Source organism: Eptatretus burgeri, chromosome 12 (assembly GCF_056783735.1).
Source record: "Eptatretus burgeri isolate ZD-2024b chromosome 12, Ebu_testis_v1, whole genome shotgun sequence".
Taxonomy (NCBI): domain Eukaryota; kingdom Metazoa; phylum Chordata; class Myxini; order Myxiniformes; family Myxinidae; genus Eptatretus; species Eptatretus burgeri.
In genome coordinates, this window is record NC_140972.1 from 22,559,075 (window position 1) to 22,578,395 (window position 19,321).

The 19,321-nt window shown below is 51.9% G+C and overlaps 1 protein-coding gene across 3 annotated transcripts in view; it reads right to left on the reverse strand.

Moving 5' to 3' along the window:
* The window catches only part of LOC147015244 (ras and EF-hand domain-containing protein-like), a 130,289-nt gene that overhangs the window by 33,099 nt on the left and 77,869 nt on the right, over positions 1-19,321 (reverse strand). For all 3 annotated transcript variants that reach the window (XM_085849814.1, XM_085849813.1, XM_085849812.1), the window contains exon 10: positions 501-648. In XM_085849814.1, the coding sequence (XP_085705940.1) occupies positions 501-648 (148 nt within the window). The remainder of the gene's footprint in view (positions 1-500; positions 649-19,321) is intronic.

Genomic DNA, 19,321 nt, shown 5'->3' on the forward strand with positions numbered 1-19,321 from the left:
AAGTCACAAAAACAAAATAAGGCATTGTTAATTAGGGTTTCAGTACCCAGCAATTTTTATCTAAATAACATGGAAAATCAAGAAATTGACCAAGTATTAAGATCTAAAGAATGAAGTGAAAAGATCCTGGAAGCTGAAGAGTGCCAAAATTATCCCGGTGATAATTGGAGCAATGGGAATGATAAAGAAGAACATCGCAAAGATTCGACAAACCATCCCTGGAAACATTACCACAAACAAACTACAGTTGGAGGCTCTCTGAGGCTCAGTGATGTTCCTAAAAAGAGCCCTCAGAACAAAACTCTGTGAACACCATAAAATAGTCCATGAATCGAGATCCTTCAATGAAATGGACGTGGATACTTAGAGCCCTGGGAGGACTTTTTTCTACCTTCTGAAACCCAAATATGAAGATAACAACCAACAACACACAGGAAAACACAGATATTCGTTGATTTGTAAATGATTGCACATATAAAGTTCATAACTGTTGAACTTACATCATCTGAGCTGTCTAGTCCACAGATCCTGGCCTGCTGATCACCTTCCAATCCATCTGGTACATCTCGAAGCACGGGCGACATACTGTCCAAATACTGGTAAACATTCTCTTCTGAATTTCCATTGGAATAATTCTCAAGAGAAACACTGCCAACAAGAAAAACATTCTAATGTTAATTGTTTGTCTGCTTTGCTTGTCTCGACCTAAAACATGTTATATAACTATATGTATATGTCTGAATCAGAATTAATATTAGAACAAGATACTCTGCAAGAGTTTTATGTACACAAAAAAAATACATAAATGTACTCTGCAAGCTAATTAATATTAGCAAGATACTCTGTATGTTTATTTTATCCACTATTAAAGTATAAATGAATATTTATATTTACAACAGACTTGCAGTATTAACTAGAAAGATCAATCAGAGATCGCAGACCCTCACCAGGACTTGTTCTGTGTAGTTTGTGTGTGGTGTGTTTTGTGTTTTGTGTTGTACTAATGGAAGGATGTACTAATGAAGGGTCATTGATTGTAAATAAGCTGTATAAATGGTCCAGTTGTAAAGTTGTAAAGGTTAAATGGTCTGAAGTCCGAAAGATGTAAAGGTCGAAATGGGTCTGAAAAGGTCGAAATGGGTCTGAAAAGGTCGAAATGGGTCTGAAAAGGTCGAAATGGGTCTGAAAAGGTCGAAATGAGTCTGAAAAGGTCGAAATGGGTCTGAAAAAGTCGAAATGGGTCTGAAAAGGTCGAAATGGGTCCGATGTGTCTAAAGTGTCTTAAAAGGTCAAAGTGGTCTAAAGGGTACAATTTAAGGTCTAAAGGGTCAGAAATGTCGAAAGAATTCTAAAGGGTCTTAAAACATCTCAAGGTCAATTGGGTCTAAAGGGTATTTAAAGATCTGAAAGGTGTGAAGGTCTAAATGCCAAAAATGCCAAAAGAGTAGAAAGGGGTTTAAGGGGTCCTAAGGGTCTTAGTGGTGAAAAGGTGCAAATGAGGTATGTATGGTCTTTTGGTTTGAAAAGGTCTAACAGGATATAAAGGGTGTTATGGGTCTAATGGTTATAAAGGGTATAACAGGGTCAAAAAGGTCTAAAGGTTCTGAAGAGCCTTAGGGTTCTTCGGGGTCTACAGGATCTTCAGGATCTAACGGGGTCTATCGGGTTTTAGGGGACTTGTGTCTCAGGGTTTTAAGGGTCTTTGGTGTCTTGAAAAGTCTTGGGGATCTTATAAAGACTCTAAGGCATCTTATAGCAACTTATGGTTTTTAAGAGTCTTAAAAGTACTTCGTTTTATTGGGGGGCTTAGGGGTCTTAAAGGGTCTTAGTGGTCTACAGAGAACTGAGGGGTCGAAAGGGTCTGTAGAGTCTCTGGGGTCTAAAGGCTATTAGGGGTCTTAAATGGTCTTGGGGGGGGTGCAAAGGGTTTAAGAGGTCTTAAGGGTCTGAAAAGGTCTTAAGGTTCGAAAGAGTCTTTAGGGTCTCATGGGGTCCAATGTAATTAATATACCAACTCATGTTCTGAGTGGACAAACAGACAAACAGATAAACAAACAAAAAAGAAAGTTGTCATGTATAACAGAGCAAGAAACTTATATAGTATAGGATACGTGCATAGCATACGTGTGTATTATACTGTTGCGGTATTCGCGCCCGCGGCGTGCTGACGGCCACGTAACTCGAATCGCGGCACGTCGCCCACCGGACGGACAATCCAGTCGTGACCCTCTCGGACTAATGCCGGGAACCAGTCACGGGTGGACCTTTCGGTCTCACCGCGATCGAGCCAATCAGCCCCCGCGTGGGATAGGGTTGCTCGCCAAATTCGACCTACCTAAGTACCCACGCGGAGGGTAGACCGGGCGATCGCACCTCGCCGCAGGTCGACTTCGGACACGGGCCACTTAAGCGACCCGTTCCGTACTATCAGAATAACCGAGCGGTGTTATCGTCGACCTCGACGGTTCGATTAATTATCGGGCGTATTCAGCCCACTTCCAACCCTTACGTGAAGCAAGATGGGGATTCAATAGAGGAAAAGACGAAGCGAAGCGGGAAACAGTTCAACACAAAGCACATTTTTTCGCGGCACACGGGAGCACACATATACAATTCCACCAAATGCACACAGAAAAGACACAATGTAATTTACACAAAAAGCAAATGTAAAAGCGAAAACACAATGCAGAGCTAATACCGACTACCGAGCACACGGCAACATTTATACAATTCTACTTCACAGACGGCGCCGACAACACATACCCAAAACCAAGGAAAAGAATACCCTCAAGGATGAGGCGGGCCTGAGGCCGAGACCGGGTCGGGCCTACCCGTCTGGTGATGAGACGCGGAGCGGCGATGGTGCCTCAACTCCGCGGGCCTCGCGGGCAGTGTCTGGTAGGGGGTGGGAAAGGAGCCCCCTTGGTCGCACTATCTCAGCGCGGGGGGAAACAGGAGGGGGTTGCTGATGCTCGGGGTATAGAGGATTTTTATTATCCCGCGACGAGCGTCTCCACCTCGGCCAGGTCGCGCTGTCGGCCTCCCTGGGGTGCAGCTCCCGACGCGAGCACCCCCTCGTCTGGTGTCGCTGCCTTTCCACAGCTCCGTCCCCTCCGTTCCGACTCCAATGCACACGACGACCAGCTCCTTCTTGCCAACTCCACCGCCCGCGAAGTCTTGACTCTCTGTTTCCGACTCTCCTACTCTCCTACTCTCCTACTCTCCGCCTCTGGACTCTCCTACTCTACTACTCTGGACTGACGAACACGGTCCTTTTATCAGCCCCGTAGCTTCGCCCTCTCATCTTTGACCCCCTCCCTTCGACCTTTCACCTCGCTCCCCATTGGCCCGAGAAAAAGTGGGCGTGAAGGCTTTTTGATCCATAAATTTGCATATATCGATCGCCCTGGGGGGGGGGCCAGTCGCCCCTCGCTCACCGATTGGACGGCAAAAAGTGGGCGTGTGTCGTTTTTGATCCGTTTTTGAAGCACAAAATCCGTGATTTTGTACACGCTGTTCGGCGCGCGCCCTGCACGAGTCCAACACCGGTACCCACAGCGGGGCAAGAACGGTGGCGATGCGACGGTTGCGAGGTGTGACGGGAAGGTCGTGGCGGTTGTGGTGAAGCGGCGTTGTGGTTGGTGGTTGATGTTGTGGTTGTGGTGGTAATCATGGCGGTTGGTCCAAAATAAAGATAGCAAAAGAAAAACGGCTATCCTGAAGAGTCGCAGCACGCATAAATGACATGTATTCCCACTAGACAACGGGTTTGGGCCTAACTACACATGTACTTACCGAGATACCTCACCTAAGGGACCTGAATGGTGGTTTGCGAATTTGGTAACCACAACACTACCCCCTCCCCTTTTTACAGACTCGTCCCGAGTCGTCAAATTTTCGTGTGCCATCATGTGTAGTTTTCCCCTAGTACATTTTACCTACGGATCCCTGAGTGCGACATTCATGTTATTCGTTTCCCCAAAATAAATAACCTGAGGGCTGCGTAACTACCTAAACAAACTCACTCACACGGACGACTTAAATAAAATTGCCGGCGCTAGGACATACATGCCGGGGGCGCACTCATATTTACAGTACATCTTAACCTTAACTTACAAATTTTACACTAAACCATGGCCCAGGATCATTGAACTCTGCAAAAGAAAAGCAGTTAGCAGGGAGCCAGGCTGCCCGCATGCAGTCTCTGGCTCAAACAATGCAGGTGACAGGGAACGTGGCTGGCTGCTCACACGCAGTCCAAGGCCTTCCCTTTTTGAACTGAACGCAGTGAACCACAACGGTGCATGGGCTGCACAAATGCAGTCTCCGTGCCAGCTCAAGTGGCACACGCAATGAGCACAACGAATGGATGCATGAACACAAACACGGTGCACGGGACGCCACTGCAGGCCCGTGTTGTAGCTGCCAACGGGGCAGTTCTCGCAGCTTGCAAACTGTTGCTTTTACGATCCTGGCGCACATGGCAATGAACAGGGGGGGGGGGGCAAAGCAAAATTGAACGGGGCTGGTGAACATGGGCAGTGGGCATGGCCTGGCAAAGGCAGCAGGCAAACACAGCCCGCAGAAGAAGGCCGCTGCAGGCAAACTCAGCCCGCAGAACCAGGCCGTTGCAGGCAAACACAGCCGGCAGATGAACTGGCCGGCACAGGCCTTGAAGAAAAACAGCCAGCAGATGAACTGGCCGGCACAGGCCTTGCAGCACAGCAGCTGCAGACGATCCAGCCGGCACAGGCCTTGCAGCACAGCAGCTGCAGACGAAGTTGGCCGGCCTCCGCCTTGAAGCAAAACACGGCCAGCCGATGAAGTTGGCCAGCTCTTGCCGTTCAGTGGAGGTTGGTGGAGGGAGTGCGGTGGTGCTGGCCACTTGGAAGGCGGGCTCGGACCTACCTACCTGTCTCCCTCCCACCTATCGCCTTTGCCTGTCACTGTACATACCCATTCCCTTAATTTGTCAAACCCCAATTTAGCCCCAACTTATTTTTTTGTTGTTTTTATTTTTACTTCCCCACTATAAATCGTCCCCACACCCTTTATCGTCCTTGTTCGGCTAACCTATCCTGTCACCTCGCCTACTCCCAACCCCTACGTTCCCTTCCCGGAGGGGAATAAGGGAGAGCTAACGTCCTGTGTCGAGGCCCAACGAAGCCTCAGAATGGCCTCCCCAGAGTTCGGCGATCTAACCCAAAGTGGGTCCAGCGGCCCACAACGAGAGCGAGGGGATGGATGGTGCGGAGGGGTACATCTCCTAATCTACCCTATCCATTTAACAGTTAAACTACCCCGGGGCTTTCAACAAGCGCCTCTCGCTTAAACTATGGGTTCTAACAACCCAGATTCCCGTCGCCTGTGTTGGTGTCCTCACAATTTCGGGCCTCACCCCCCAATTTTCTCTCCGTGCCCTCACACAGTCTCCTGGCTAGGACACGTGGCTCCCTTTGGCAGGCACGACCCTCTGCCGAATCTCCCGCTATGGCACCCCCGGGCACTACACTGCCTCCGAGCCTACCAGCTCCCTAACACCGGGGAGTGCCCCCCATGGCACCTCCCCTGAAACGCACACGTGGCAGGCCGGCCTCCCGGGCCCCTTTCCGAGGGTCACCCGTGCCCACAACACTGCCCACGCGGCTAATGGCGCCCCGGGCCCCCGCACCAAGCAGGCGCACCCGTGCCCACTACTCTATCCCGGCCCCCCATGGGCCCATGGCCTACCGCGGCCGACTAGCCTGGTGCCCGGGGTACCCACTCAGCGATACTCACCTTTCGCAGCCACGCTCCCAAGCCCGTCAACAGGGCTCATGCACCCCTCCAAATGGGTCTCGAGCCTACTTTCCCACTAACAACAAAACGACCTCCATTTTTCAATTTGACTAACCCAGCTAACTCAATCTACACTGACCCCGGGGTCCCTTGGGCGGGAGTCACTCCTCCCCCCAATCACTCATCGCACCATGCATTCCAGACTTGCTCCACTCACACAGACCCGCTGGCCTCACTCACTCACCATGTACTCACCTCACAACTCTCCAACTCTTCAACACACACACCGCTGAACTCTGCCATCCTTCTATCTACATCCCCTAACTAACTCGTGCTCCCACGTCATCCCTTAAACTATAGCACGTTCCTTTTAACACTACGTAGCTAAGCTACGTCCCCGCTACACATTCACAGTCTGTCACTGTCCTCGAATGTCCCAAAAATCAATTTCCCAACCTAAAGCTCATCTAAATCCCTCCACCTAATCCATTCCACGGACTCCATGAGGACTTACCCCTGCCCCATGAAGTCGGTCTAACTAAGCTAACCCTTCCCCCTAACTAGTTTCCATCCTGTGCCCAGGTAAGGGGGTCTTTCACCCCTTGCCCAGGAATCCTTTGCACCCGAAAGTGAGGCTTGCTCTTTTTTTTTTTTTTTCATGCGCAGCACCTGCGCGGCAACTCGCGCACTTTGCACCTGGCCGTGACGTCATGCAGCTGCACGTGTACCTCGTCCCTCCTTGGACGGTACCATCCGGCCGGGATACCCCTCCTGCCGGATTCCAACCACACGTGCAGCCATGACGTCACCGTGCGCATAAAAAAAAACAAGCCCCACGTCTCGAGGGGTTCCCCACGCGAACACATGTGCTTTGCCCGTTGGAGCTTAACACACACGATCGCGTGGAGAACCCGTCCGGTCCAAATCCATTTACCTGCCTAAACTTTGTCCGTCCGCGGGATCGGCAAATCCACCGCTGGCGTTTCCGGACCGGGACTTCACTCTCGCAAGCGAGCACGTGGCGGTCTCGTGCGTTGCACAGCACGAACCGCGTGCTCACTGCTGGGTGAACCCGGCACGGTCCCCGAAACAACTACAGCCGCTACTCGGCTTTCTCTCCTGACATGTCGCCGTCTCCGTCTCCATTCCACACACGCATACCTGCGTGTTACGACGCACACAGTCCACTCCATTAAACTCACACCGGGAGACGCGGCTGCGTGCTCCCGCATGCCAACCGACATCTCCCTCACATACCGCTCTCTCACACACACGGTCTCCCTTGCACACAGCGACCTTGCACACGGCCGTTCATTCACGCGTGCCTCACCACTCACACAAACCATACTACTTACACACGCGGGGGCACTCACCCGCGGTGCCTCATCCACACACCGTGCCTCACTCATACACGCGGGGGCACTCAACCGCGGTGCCTCATCCACACTCCGTGCCTCACCCACACACGCGGGGGCACTAACCCGCGGTTCCTCACTCACACTGGCCGTTTCATCCACACACACGGCCTCACTCACACACGGTGCCCCTTTTACACACGGCGTGCTGGGAAGCACGTACTCTGGCACCATCGCCACCACACCACTCACACACGGGGTCGCTTCCACACACGGGGACGCACTCACACCTTGCACCACACACACAGGGACAACCACACTGGGGATTTGTGTCCCCACAAGGGTCTCCGGGGCCTCTATACCCCCCAAGCTCTCCGTGCACCCGTCCACAGCACTCCTCCCCTCGACCTCGCAAAGCACGACCGAACTCACCTGGTCGTGACTCGCCTCAAGGGGGCATACTCCCTCCCCTCGTTCCTGGAGGAGGCCATCCAGGTGCTCGCACTGGGTCCCCACACGCTCCGCGAGCTCACCCCCATTGTCCTCCACTACCTCCGTGTGTGTGTGCGCGTCACTTACCCCGTCTTCATCGTGTTTATTGGTCTCTGCTTCTTTCTGGCGTCTTTCCCTTATCTTTATGTAGGTCAACCTTGCTTTCTCTTTAAGTCGCTCCCGTCCTTCCCTGTTTTTCACTCCTTGCTCTTTCACGATCTCCGCGTACCTCATCCTTGCTTTCCGTATTAATTGTTCTTTCTCTCCCTCGCAATTACTTTCACCTCGTCTCTTGTCTCCCGAATTACTTTTTCCTTACCCGCCTCCACCGCGGGCCTGTCAGCCGTTGCACCCCCTTCCAGCTCGTTCGTTCCGACACGTGGAGTCGCCATTTTAAGTTCCCTGCTCACGGCCTTCATGCCCGCCTGCAGGCATCGGCCCATGTTCTGCGTCTCACCCCGTAGTTCTTTCATTTCTTTTTTCATTTGCTTGCCCATGCTTTTCATTTCGTTTATAAATTCATTTGCGTTTGCATCCATTTTCGCTGTCATTGCCGCCAGCATGGCGAATAGCTGGGCCATGTCGGGTGCGCTTGGGTGAGCCGTTTCGGCAAGGGTCGGCGGGTTTTGGTGGAGAGGGGGGGGAGGTGTCATACACCGCGGCCGCTGCCGCTCCTATTTCGGGCTCTGGGTTCAGTTGGGCGAGTCCGTGTTCCTGCACAATCAACATTTCCTGCACGGGGATTCCATCTTGGACCATGGATCCTACACATTCTACATCCATTTCTAATACCCCCGGCTCCCGCTCGCCTTGAGACGCCATCTTGCTTCTCGTGAAGGGTTAATTTCGCTCGCTCGTAATTTGGAGGGAATCGGGGGTCGCTTCTCTCACCCCTGGACCGATTCCCGTGAATTTAATTGGAGACAGGAGAGCCCGTTTTCCTGTTCTCCGATACTAGTGCCGCGAGGAGGGCGATGAATTTGTATCGCACGACCTGACACCAGTGTTGCGGTATTCGCGCCCGCCGGCGTGCTGACGGCCACGTAACTCGAATCGCGGCACGTCGCCCACCGGACGGACAATCCAGTCGTGACCCTCTCGGACTAACGCCGGGAACCAGTCACGGGTGGACCTTTCGGTCTCACCGCGATCGAGCCAATCAGCCCCCGCGTGGGATAGGGTTGCTCGCCAAATTCGACCTACCTAAGTACCCACGCGGAGGGTAGACCGGGCGATCGCACCTCGCCGCAGGTCGCCTTCGGACACGGGCCACTTAAGCGACCCGTTCCGTACTATCAGAATAACCGAGCGGTGTTATCGTCGACCTCGACGGTTCGATTAATTATCGGGCGTATTCAGCCCACTTCCAACCCTTTACGTGAAGCAAGATGGGGATTCAATAGAGGAAAAGACGAAGCGAAGCGGGAAACAGTTCAACACAAAGCACATTTATTCGCGGCACACGGGAGCACACATATACAATTCCACCAAATGCACACAGAAAAGACACAATGTAATTTACACAAAAAGCAAATGTAAAAGCGAAAACACAATGCAGAGCTAATACCGACTACCGAGCACACGGCAACACTTATACAATTCTACTTCACAGACGGCGCCGATAACACATACCCAAAACCAAGGAAAAGAATACCCTCAAGGATGAGGCGGGCCTGAGGCCGAGACCGGTTCGGGCTTACCCGTCTGGTGATGAGACGCGGAGCGGCGATGGTGCCTCAACTCCGCGGGCCTCGCGGGCAGTGTCTGGTAGGGGGTGGGAAAGGGGCCCCCTTGGTCGCACTATCTCAGCGCGGGGGGAAACAGGAGGGGGTTGCTGATGCTCGGGGTATAGAGGATTTTTATTATCCTGCGACGAGCGTCTCCACCTCGGCCAGGTCGCGCTGTCGGCCTCCCTGGGGTGCAGCTCCCGACGCGAGCACCCCCTCGTCTGGTGTCGCTGCCTTTCCACAGCTCCGTCCCCTCCGTTCCGACTCCAACGCACACGACGACCAGCTCCTTCTTGCCAACTCCACCGCCCGCGAAGTCTTGACTCTCTGTTTCCGACTCTCCTACTCTCCTACTCTCCGCCTCTGGACTCTCCTACTCTACTACTCTGGACTGACGAACACGGTCCTTTTATCAGCCCCGTAGCTTCGCCCTCTCATCTTTGACCCCCTCCCTTCGACCTTTCACCTCGCTCCCCATTGGCCCGAGAAAAAGTGGGCGTGAAGGCTTTTTGATCCATAAATTTGCATATATCGATCGCCCTGGGGGCGGGGCCAGTCGCCCTCGCTCACCGATTGGACGGCAAAAGTGGGCGTGTGTCGTTTTTGATCCATTTTTGAAGCACAAAATCCGTGATTTTGTACACGCTGTTCGGCGCGCGCCCTGCACGAGTCCAACACCGGTACCCACAGCGGGGCAAGAACGGTGGCGATGCGACGGTTGCGAGGTGTGACGGGAAGGTCGTGGCGGTTGTGGTGAAGGGGCGTTGTGGTTGGTGGTTGATGTTGTGGTTGTGGTGGTAATCATGGCGGTTGGTCCAAAATAAAGATAGCAAAAGAAAAACGGCTATCCTGAAGAGTCACAGCACGCATAAATGACATGTATTCCCACTAGACAACGGGTTTGGGCCTAACTACACATGTACTTACCGAGATACCTCACCTAAGGGACCTGAATGGTGGTTTGCGAATTTGGTAACCACAACAATACGTACAGAGTGATATGTGTTTAGCACGATACCTGCAATATCCAAATAAACAATAGTTGCCATGGAAATAGAAACTTGGTAATTTTGAAAATTTTATCTATCAAATGTTTGACACAATGGAATGTTATGCATAACAAACTTGGTTAACATTTTCGAATTACCGCCAAAGAGATGTTTTACGTTTTTCGATGGCATTGACCATACACAGATACAGTAAACCCTGAAATAATGCGGGGGCAAGGTTCCTGGAAATTGTCGCGATCCTTAAAACTGTGATTGTGGAAACCAATGGCCAATGGGAAAAGGGGGGTTCGCTTCCTGGACTTCAAGAAAATTTGAGGAAGGTGGGCGGGACCAGAAATAAACACATCACGATTGAACCAAACATGTAAAATATATATATATATATATATATATATATATATATATATATATATATATATATATATATATATATATATATATATATATATATATATATATATATACGAGTACGTGCCCATAAAAAAAAATACTAATAATAATAATAATAAATAAATAAACGACACAGGCCGTTTCTTCGCTCTCACGTGCCCATACGTGCGTGACCCGGAAGTTCGATATTATTCGCAGTTACGATTATTCGCAATTTATTTTTAATACCCAATTATTCAATTAGCGCCAACGTATTTTACATTTTCGCAATGTCGTGGCAAGGAAAAACAAAAAGAGAAGAGAAGAGAGAGAAAAAAATTTATTTCCTGGTTTTGAGCATACCAGCACTCTGATGTTCCCGAAATTTATACACCGTTTAATATGAAAACGATCATAACTTGGGCCATTGTGTTTATTTATAAATGCGCATAAGAAAACGAGAAATTATTAGAATACACGAAGTCATCACTCTCCGGAAGCCCGTACGTTGTAACCCGTAATGGGGAACGTGGCTGTGCTTCCCTTCCCCATCGGCCACACCCACGCAACAACGTGTCTTCCCATTGGTTTGGTAAATAAATGGCCATAACTTGGGAAGCACTTGTCCGATTAATATCAAACCTTGAAAAGGCACATCCTCAGGTCCCCAGCAATATACCTGGCAAGTTTCAATTAGATCGGACCAGAGGTTGTCGAGAAACAGCGGTCACACACACACACACACACACATACACACATACACACACACACACACACACACACACACACACACACACACACACACACACACACACACACACACACACACACACACACACTGCTGGAATTATACATCGATATGTATATGTATATATATATATATATATATATATATATATATATATATATATATATATATATATATATATATATATATATATATATATATATATATATATATATATATATATATATATATATATATATATATATATATATATATATATATATATATATACATGTATACATATGTACATATACATTGTTGTGGTTGACGGAATTCACAAACCACCATTCAGGTCCCTTAGGTGAGATATCTCGGTAAGTATATGTGTAGTTAGGCCCAAACCCGTTGTCTGGAGGGAATAAATGTCATTCACTCGGGCTGCGACTCTTCAGGATAGCCGTTTTTCTTTTACTATCTTTATTTTGGACCAGCCGCCATTATTACCACCACCAACCACGTCTCAACAGCCATCACACAACAATCACCAACCACAATGCCGCTTCACAACAACAACCACCAACCACAACGCCGCTTCACAACAACAACCACCAACCACAACGCCGCTTCACAACAACAACCACCAACCACAACGCCACTTCACCACAACCGCCACGACCTTTACTGTCACAACTCGCCACCATCGCATCCACACCATCTCGCGCCACTCGTGGGCACCGATACTGGACTCGTGCAGGGCGCGCACCGAGCAGCGTATTCAAAAACATCACGGACTTTCCGCAGAAAATGGATCAAAAACGACTCACGCCCACTTTTGTTCCATCCAATCGGAGAGCGTGGGCGATTTGGCCCCGCCTCCAGGGCGTTGGAGTGAGGTCGCGATATGCAAATTCATGGATCAAAAAGCATTCACGCCCACTTTTCCTCGGTCCAATGGGGAGCCAGTTAGAGGTGAAGGGTCGGAGGCAAAGGATCAAGGGTGAAAGAGCGAAGCCACGGGGCTTATATAAACGGCTGCGTTCGTCAGTAAAGTTGAGTGGTGCGGAGTTCAAGAGAGTCGTCGGTGGTGCTGGAAAGAAGTGGGAAAAGTCAAGAGTGAAGAGTTGGGACGAGCCAAGAGAGGAGACGGAGAGGGCGAGTAGACGGAGCTGTGGAGAGGTGGCGGCGGCGAAGGCGGACGAGGAGGTGCTCGCGTCGGTGCCGGGAGCTGCAGAGGGAGAGGCCAGCAACGCGACCGAGGTCGAGGAGGAGACGCTCGCCGCGGGACCTGAGACAGGGTGATATCCTCCTTCCCCCGAGCATCAGCAACCCCCTCCTGTTTCCCCCCCCCCCCGCGCTGAGATAGTGCGACAAAGGGGGCCCCTTTCCCACCCCTTACCAGACACTGTCCGCGAGGCCCGCGGAGTTGAGGCACCACCGCCACTTCGCGTCTCATCATCAGACGGGTAGGCCCGACACGGTCTCGGCCCCAGGCCCGCCTCATCCTTGAGGGTGGTTCTTTTTCTTTTGTTTTGGGTACATGTGTTGTCGGCGCCCTCTGTGAAGTAAAATTGTATAAGTGTTGCCGTGTGCTCGGTAGTCGGATAGATCTGCATTGTTGCATTTGCTTTTTGTGTAATATTGCATTGTCTTCTTCTTTTACATGTGCTTTTGGTGGAATTGTATATGTGTGCTTTCCGTTCATCGTGAAATAAATGTGAGTTATGTTGAACTGTTTTCCCGCTTCGCTTCGTCTTTTCTTTCATTGAATCTCCATCTTGCTTCACGTAAAGGGTTGGTCGTGGGCTAAAACGCCCGATAATTAATCGAACCGTCGAGGCCGACGAATAACACCGCTCGGTTATCCCGATAGTACGGAACGGTTCGCTGAAAGTGGCCCGTGTCCGAAGTCGACCTGCGGCGAGGTGCGATCGCCCGGTCTACCCTCCGTGTGGGTACTTAGGTAGGTCGAATTTGGCGAGCAACCCTATCCCACGCGGGGGCCGATTGGCACGATCGTGGTGAGACCGAAAGGTCCACCCGTGACTGGTTCCCGGCGTTAGTCCAAGAGGGTCACGACTGGATTGTCCGTCCGGTGGGCGACGTGCCGCGATTCGAGTTACGTGGCCGTTCACACGCCGGCGGGCGCGAATCCGCAACAATATATATATATATATATATATATATATATATATATATATATATATATATATATATATATATATATATATATATACTGTACATACATATATACATATACTGTACATACATATATACATATACTGTACATACATATATACATATACTGTACATACATATATACATATACTGTACATACATATATATATATACATATATATATATATATATATATATATATATATATATATATATATATATATATATATATATATATATATATATTGTTGCGGATTCGCGCCCGCCGGCGTGCGAACGGCCACGTAACTCGAATCGCGGCACGTCGCCCACCGGACGGACAATCCAGTCGTGACCTTCTCGGACTATCGCCGGGAACCAGTCACGGGTGGACCTTTCGGTCTCACCACGATCGTGCCAATCGGCCCCCGCGTGGGATAGGGTTGCTCGCCAAATTCGACCTACCTAAGTACCCACACGGAGGGTAGACCGGGCGATCGCACCTCGCCGCAGGTCGACTTCGGACACGGGCCACTTTAAGCGACCCGTTCCGTACTATCGGGATAACCGAGCGGTGTTATTCGTCGGCCTCGACGGTTCGATTAATTATCGGGCGTTTTAGCCCACGACCAACCCTTTACGTGAAGCAAGATGGAGATTCAATGAAAGAAAAGACGAAGCGAAGCGGGAAAACAGTTCAACATAACTCACATTTATTTCACGATGAACGGAAAGCACACATATACAATTACACCAAAAGCAAATGTAATAGAAGAAGAAACACAATATTACACAAAAAGCAAATATAAAAGAAGAAGACAATGCAGAGCTATCCGACTACCGAGCACACGGCAACACTTATACAATTTTACTTCACAGACGGCGCCGACAACACATATACCCAAAGCAAAAGAAAAGGACCACCCTCAAGGATGAGGGGGGTAGGCGGGCCTGGGGCCGAGACCGCGTCGGGCCTACCCGTCTGATGATGAGACGCAAAGTGGCGGTGGCGCCCCAACTCCGCGGGCCTCGCGGACAGTGTCTGGTAGGGGGTGGGAAAGGGGCCCCCTTGTCGCACTATCTCAGCGCGGGGGGAAACAGGAGGGGGTTGTTGATGCTCGGGGGATGGAGGATATCTCCCTGTCTCGGGTCCCGCGATGAGCGTCTCCACCACGACCTCGGTCGCGCCGCCGGCCTCTCCCTCCGCAGTTCCCCGAATCCGACGCGAGCACCCCCTCAACCGCCTTCGCCGCCGCCGCCTCTCCACATCTTCGTCCGATCGCCCTCTCCGTCTCCTCTCTTGACTCGTCCCAACTCTTCACTGGCTCCGCGAACTCCCAACTGACTCGACTGCCTTGACTGACGAACGCAGCCGTTTATATCCCCCGTGGCCTCGCTCTTTCACCTTTGACCCTTTACCTCCGACCCTTCACCTCTAACTGGCTCCCCATTGGACCGAGGAAAAGTGGGCATGAATGCTTTTTGATCCATGAATTTGCATATAGCGACCACGCTCCAACGCCCTGGAGGCGGGGCCAAATCGCCCCACGCTCACCGATAGGACGGAACAGAAGTGGGCGTGAGTCGTTTTTGATCCGTTTTCTTCGGAAAGTCTGTGATGTTTCTGAACACGCTGCTCGGTGCGCGCCCTGCACGAGTCCAGTATCGGTGCCCACAAGTGGCGCAAGAATGGTGGTGATGCGATGGTGGCGAGTTGTGACGGTAAAGGTCGTGGCTGTTGGTGTGAAGCGGCGTTGTGGTTGGTGGTTGTTGTGTGATGGCTGTTGAGACGTGGTTGGTGGTGGTAGTAATGGCGGCTGGTCCAAAATAAAGATAGTAAAAGAAAAACGTCTATCCTGAAGAGTCGCAGCCCGACTGAATGACATTTATTCCCTCGAAACAACGGGTTTGGGCCTAACTACACATATACTTACAGAGATATCTCACCTAAGGGACCTGAATGGTGGTTTGTGAATTTCGTCAACCACAACCCTACCCCCTCCCCTTTTTACAGACTCGTCCCGAGTCGTCAAATTTTCGTGTGCCATCATGTGTAGTTTTCCCCTAGTACATTTTACCTACGGATCCCTGAGTGCGACATTCATGGTATTCGTGTCCCCAAAATAAATAACCTGAGGGCTGAGTAACTACCTAAACAGGCTCACTCACACGGACGACTTAAATAAAATTGCCGGCGCTAAGACAAACATGCCGGGGGCGCACTCATATTTACAGTACATCTTAACCTTAACTTACAAATTTTACACTAAACCATGGCCCAGGATCAATGAACTCTGCAAAAAGAAAGCAGTTAGCAGGGAGCCAGGCTGCCCGCATGCAGTCTCTGGCTCAAACAATGCAGGTGACAGGGAACGTGGCTGGCTGCTCACACGCAGTCCAAGGCCTTCCCTTTTTGAACTGAACGCAGTGAACCACAACGGTGCATGGGCTGCACAAATGCAGTCTCCGTGCCAGCTCAAGTGGCACACGCAATGAACACAACGAATGGATGGATGAATGGTTTGAACTGAACGCAAACACGGTGCACGGGCCGCCACTGCAGGCCCGTGTTGTAGCTGCCAACAGGGCAGTTCTTGCAGCTTGCAAACTGTTGCTTTTACGATGATCCCGGCGCGCATGGAAATGAACGGGGGGGGGGGGCAAAGCAAAAATTGAACGGGGCTGGTGAACAGGGGCAGTGGGCATGGCATGGCAAAGGCAACAGGCAAACACAGCCCGCAGAAGAAGGCCGCTGCAGGCAAACACAGCCGGCAGACTAACTGGCCGGCACAGGCCTTGAAGAAAAACAGCCAGCCGGCAGATGAAGTGAGCCGGCACAGGCCTTGCAGCAACACAGCCAGCAGATGAAGTGGCCGGCACAGGCCTTGAAGCAAAACACGGCCAGCCGATGGCACAGGCCTTGCAGAAAACAGCCAGCCGGCAGATGAGCTGGCCAGCCTTTGCCGTTCAGTGGAGGTTGGTGGAGGGAGTGCGGTGGTGCTGGCCACTCGGAAGGCGGGCTCGGACCCACCCTACGGTCTCCCTCCCAACCTATCGCCTTTGCCTGTCATTGTCTATACCCACTCCCTTAATTTGTCAAACCCAATTTAGCCCCAACTTATTTTTTTTATTTTACTTCCCCACTATAAATCGTCCCCTAACCCCCTGTACTGTCCTTGTTCAGCTAACCCATCCTGTCACCTAGCCTACTCCCAACCCCTACGTTCCCTTCCCGGAGGGGAGTAAGGGAGAGCTAACGTCCTGTGTCGAGGCCCAACTCAAGCCTCAGAATGGCCTCCCCAGAGTTCGGCGATCTCTAACCAAAGTGGGTCCAGCGGCCCACAACGAGAGCGAGGGGATGGATGGTGCGGAGGGGTACATCTCCTAATCTACCCTAACCATTTAACTGTTAAACGACCCCGGGGCTTCAACAAGCGCCTCTCGCTTAAACTATTGGTTCTAACAACCCAGATTCCCGTCGCCTGTGTTGGTGTCCTCACAATTTCGGGCCTCGCCCCCCAATTTTCTCTCCGTGCCCTCACACGGTCTCATGGCTGGGACACGTGGCTCCCTTTGGCAGGCACGACCCTCTGCCAATTCTCCCGCTATGGCACCCCAGGGCACTACACTGCCTCCGAGCCTACCAGCTCCCTAACACCGGGGAGTGCCCCCCATGGCACCTCCCCTGAAATGCACACGTGGCAGGCTGGCTTCCCAGGCCCCTTTCCGAGGGTCACCCGTGCCCACAACACTGCCCACGCGGCTAATGGCGCCCCGGGCCCCCGCACCAAGCAGGCGCACCCGTGCCCACTACGCTATCCCGGCCCCCCCATGGGCCCTTGGCCTACCACGGCCGACTAGCCTGGTGCCCGGGGTACCCACTCAGCGATACTCACTTTTCGCAGCCACGCTCCCAGCCCGTCAACAGGGCTCCTGCACCCCTCCAAACGGGTTTCGAGCCTACACTCCCACCAACAACAAAACGACCTCCATTTTTCAATTTAACTAACCCCCTAAACTCACTCTACACTGACCCCGGGGTCCCTTGGGCGGGAGTCACTCCTCCCCCCAATCACTCATCGCACCATGCATTCCCCATTTGCTCCACTCACACAGACCCGCTGGCCTCACTCACCAAGCACATGCTTCCACTTCACTCACCAACAACTCTTCAACACACTCACCGCTGAACTCTGCCATCCTTCTAACTACATCCCCTAACTAACTCGTGCTCCCACGTCGTCCCTTAAACTACAGCACGTTCCATTTAACGCTACGTAGCTAAACTACGTCCCCTCTACACATTCACTGTCTGTCACTGTTCTCAAATGTCCCAAAAATTATTTACCCAACCTAAATCTCGCTACAATCCCTCTAACTAATCCATTCCACGGACTCCATGAGGACTTACCCCTGCCCCATGAAGTCGGTCTAGCTAAGCTAACCCTTCCCCCTAACTGGTTTCCATCCTGTGCCCTGGCAAGGGGGTCTTCCACCCCTTGCCCAGGAATCCTGTGCACCCGAAAGTGAGGCTTGTTTTTTTATTTTTTTTTTTTCATGCGCATCACCAGCGCAGCAACTCACAGCTCGTGCACTTTGCCCCTGCCCGTGACGTCATGCAGCTGCACGTGTACCTCGTCCCTCCTTGGACGGTACCATCCGGCAGGGATACCCCTCCTGCCGGATTCCAACCACACGTGCAGCCATGACGTCACCGTGCGCATAAAAAAAAACACAAGCCCCACATCTCGAGGGGTTCCCCACGCGAACACATGTGCTTTGCCCGTTGGAGCTTCACACACACGATCGCGTGGAGAACCCGTCCGGTCCAAATCCGTAATCCTGCCTAAACTTTGTCCGTCCGCGGGATCGGCAAATCCACCGCTGGCGTTTCCGGACCGGGACTTCACTCTCGCAAGCGAGCACGTGGGGGCCTCGTGCGTTGCACAGCACGGACCTCGTGCTCACTGCTGGGTGAACCCGGCACGGTCCCCGAAACAACTACAGCCGCTACTCGGCTTTCTTTCCTCACATGTCGCCGTCGTCGCCATTCAACCCACGCACACCTGCGTGTTACGACGCTCACACTCCACTCCATCAAACTCGCACCGGGAGACGCGGCTGCATGTTCACACATGCCGACCGACATCTCCCTTACATACCGCTCTCTCACACACACGGTCTCCCTTGCACTCGGCCGTTCACTCACGCATGCCATTACCCTTGCACACGTGGCTCCCCTCACTCGCGGCCTTTCACTCACTCGTGCCATTTCCCTCACACAAACCACACCACTCACACACGCGGGGGCATTCACCCGCGGTGCCTCACTCATACACCGTGCCTCACTCACACACGCGGGGGCACTCATCCGCGGTTCCTCACTCATACACCGTGCCTCACTCACACACGCGGGGGCACTCATCCGCGGTGCCTCATCCATACTGGCCGTTTCATCCACACACACGGCCTCTTCCACTTGCGGTGCCCCTTTTACACACGGCGTGCTGGAAAGCACGTACTCCGGCACAATCGCCACCACACCACTCACACACGGGGTCGCTTCCACACACGGGGACGTACTCATACCTTGCACCACACACACAGGGACAACCACACTGGGGATTCGTGTCCCCACAAGGGTCTCCGGGGCCTCTATACCCCCCAAGCTCTCCGTGCACCTGTCCACAGCACTCCTCCCCTCGACCT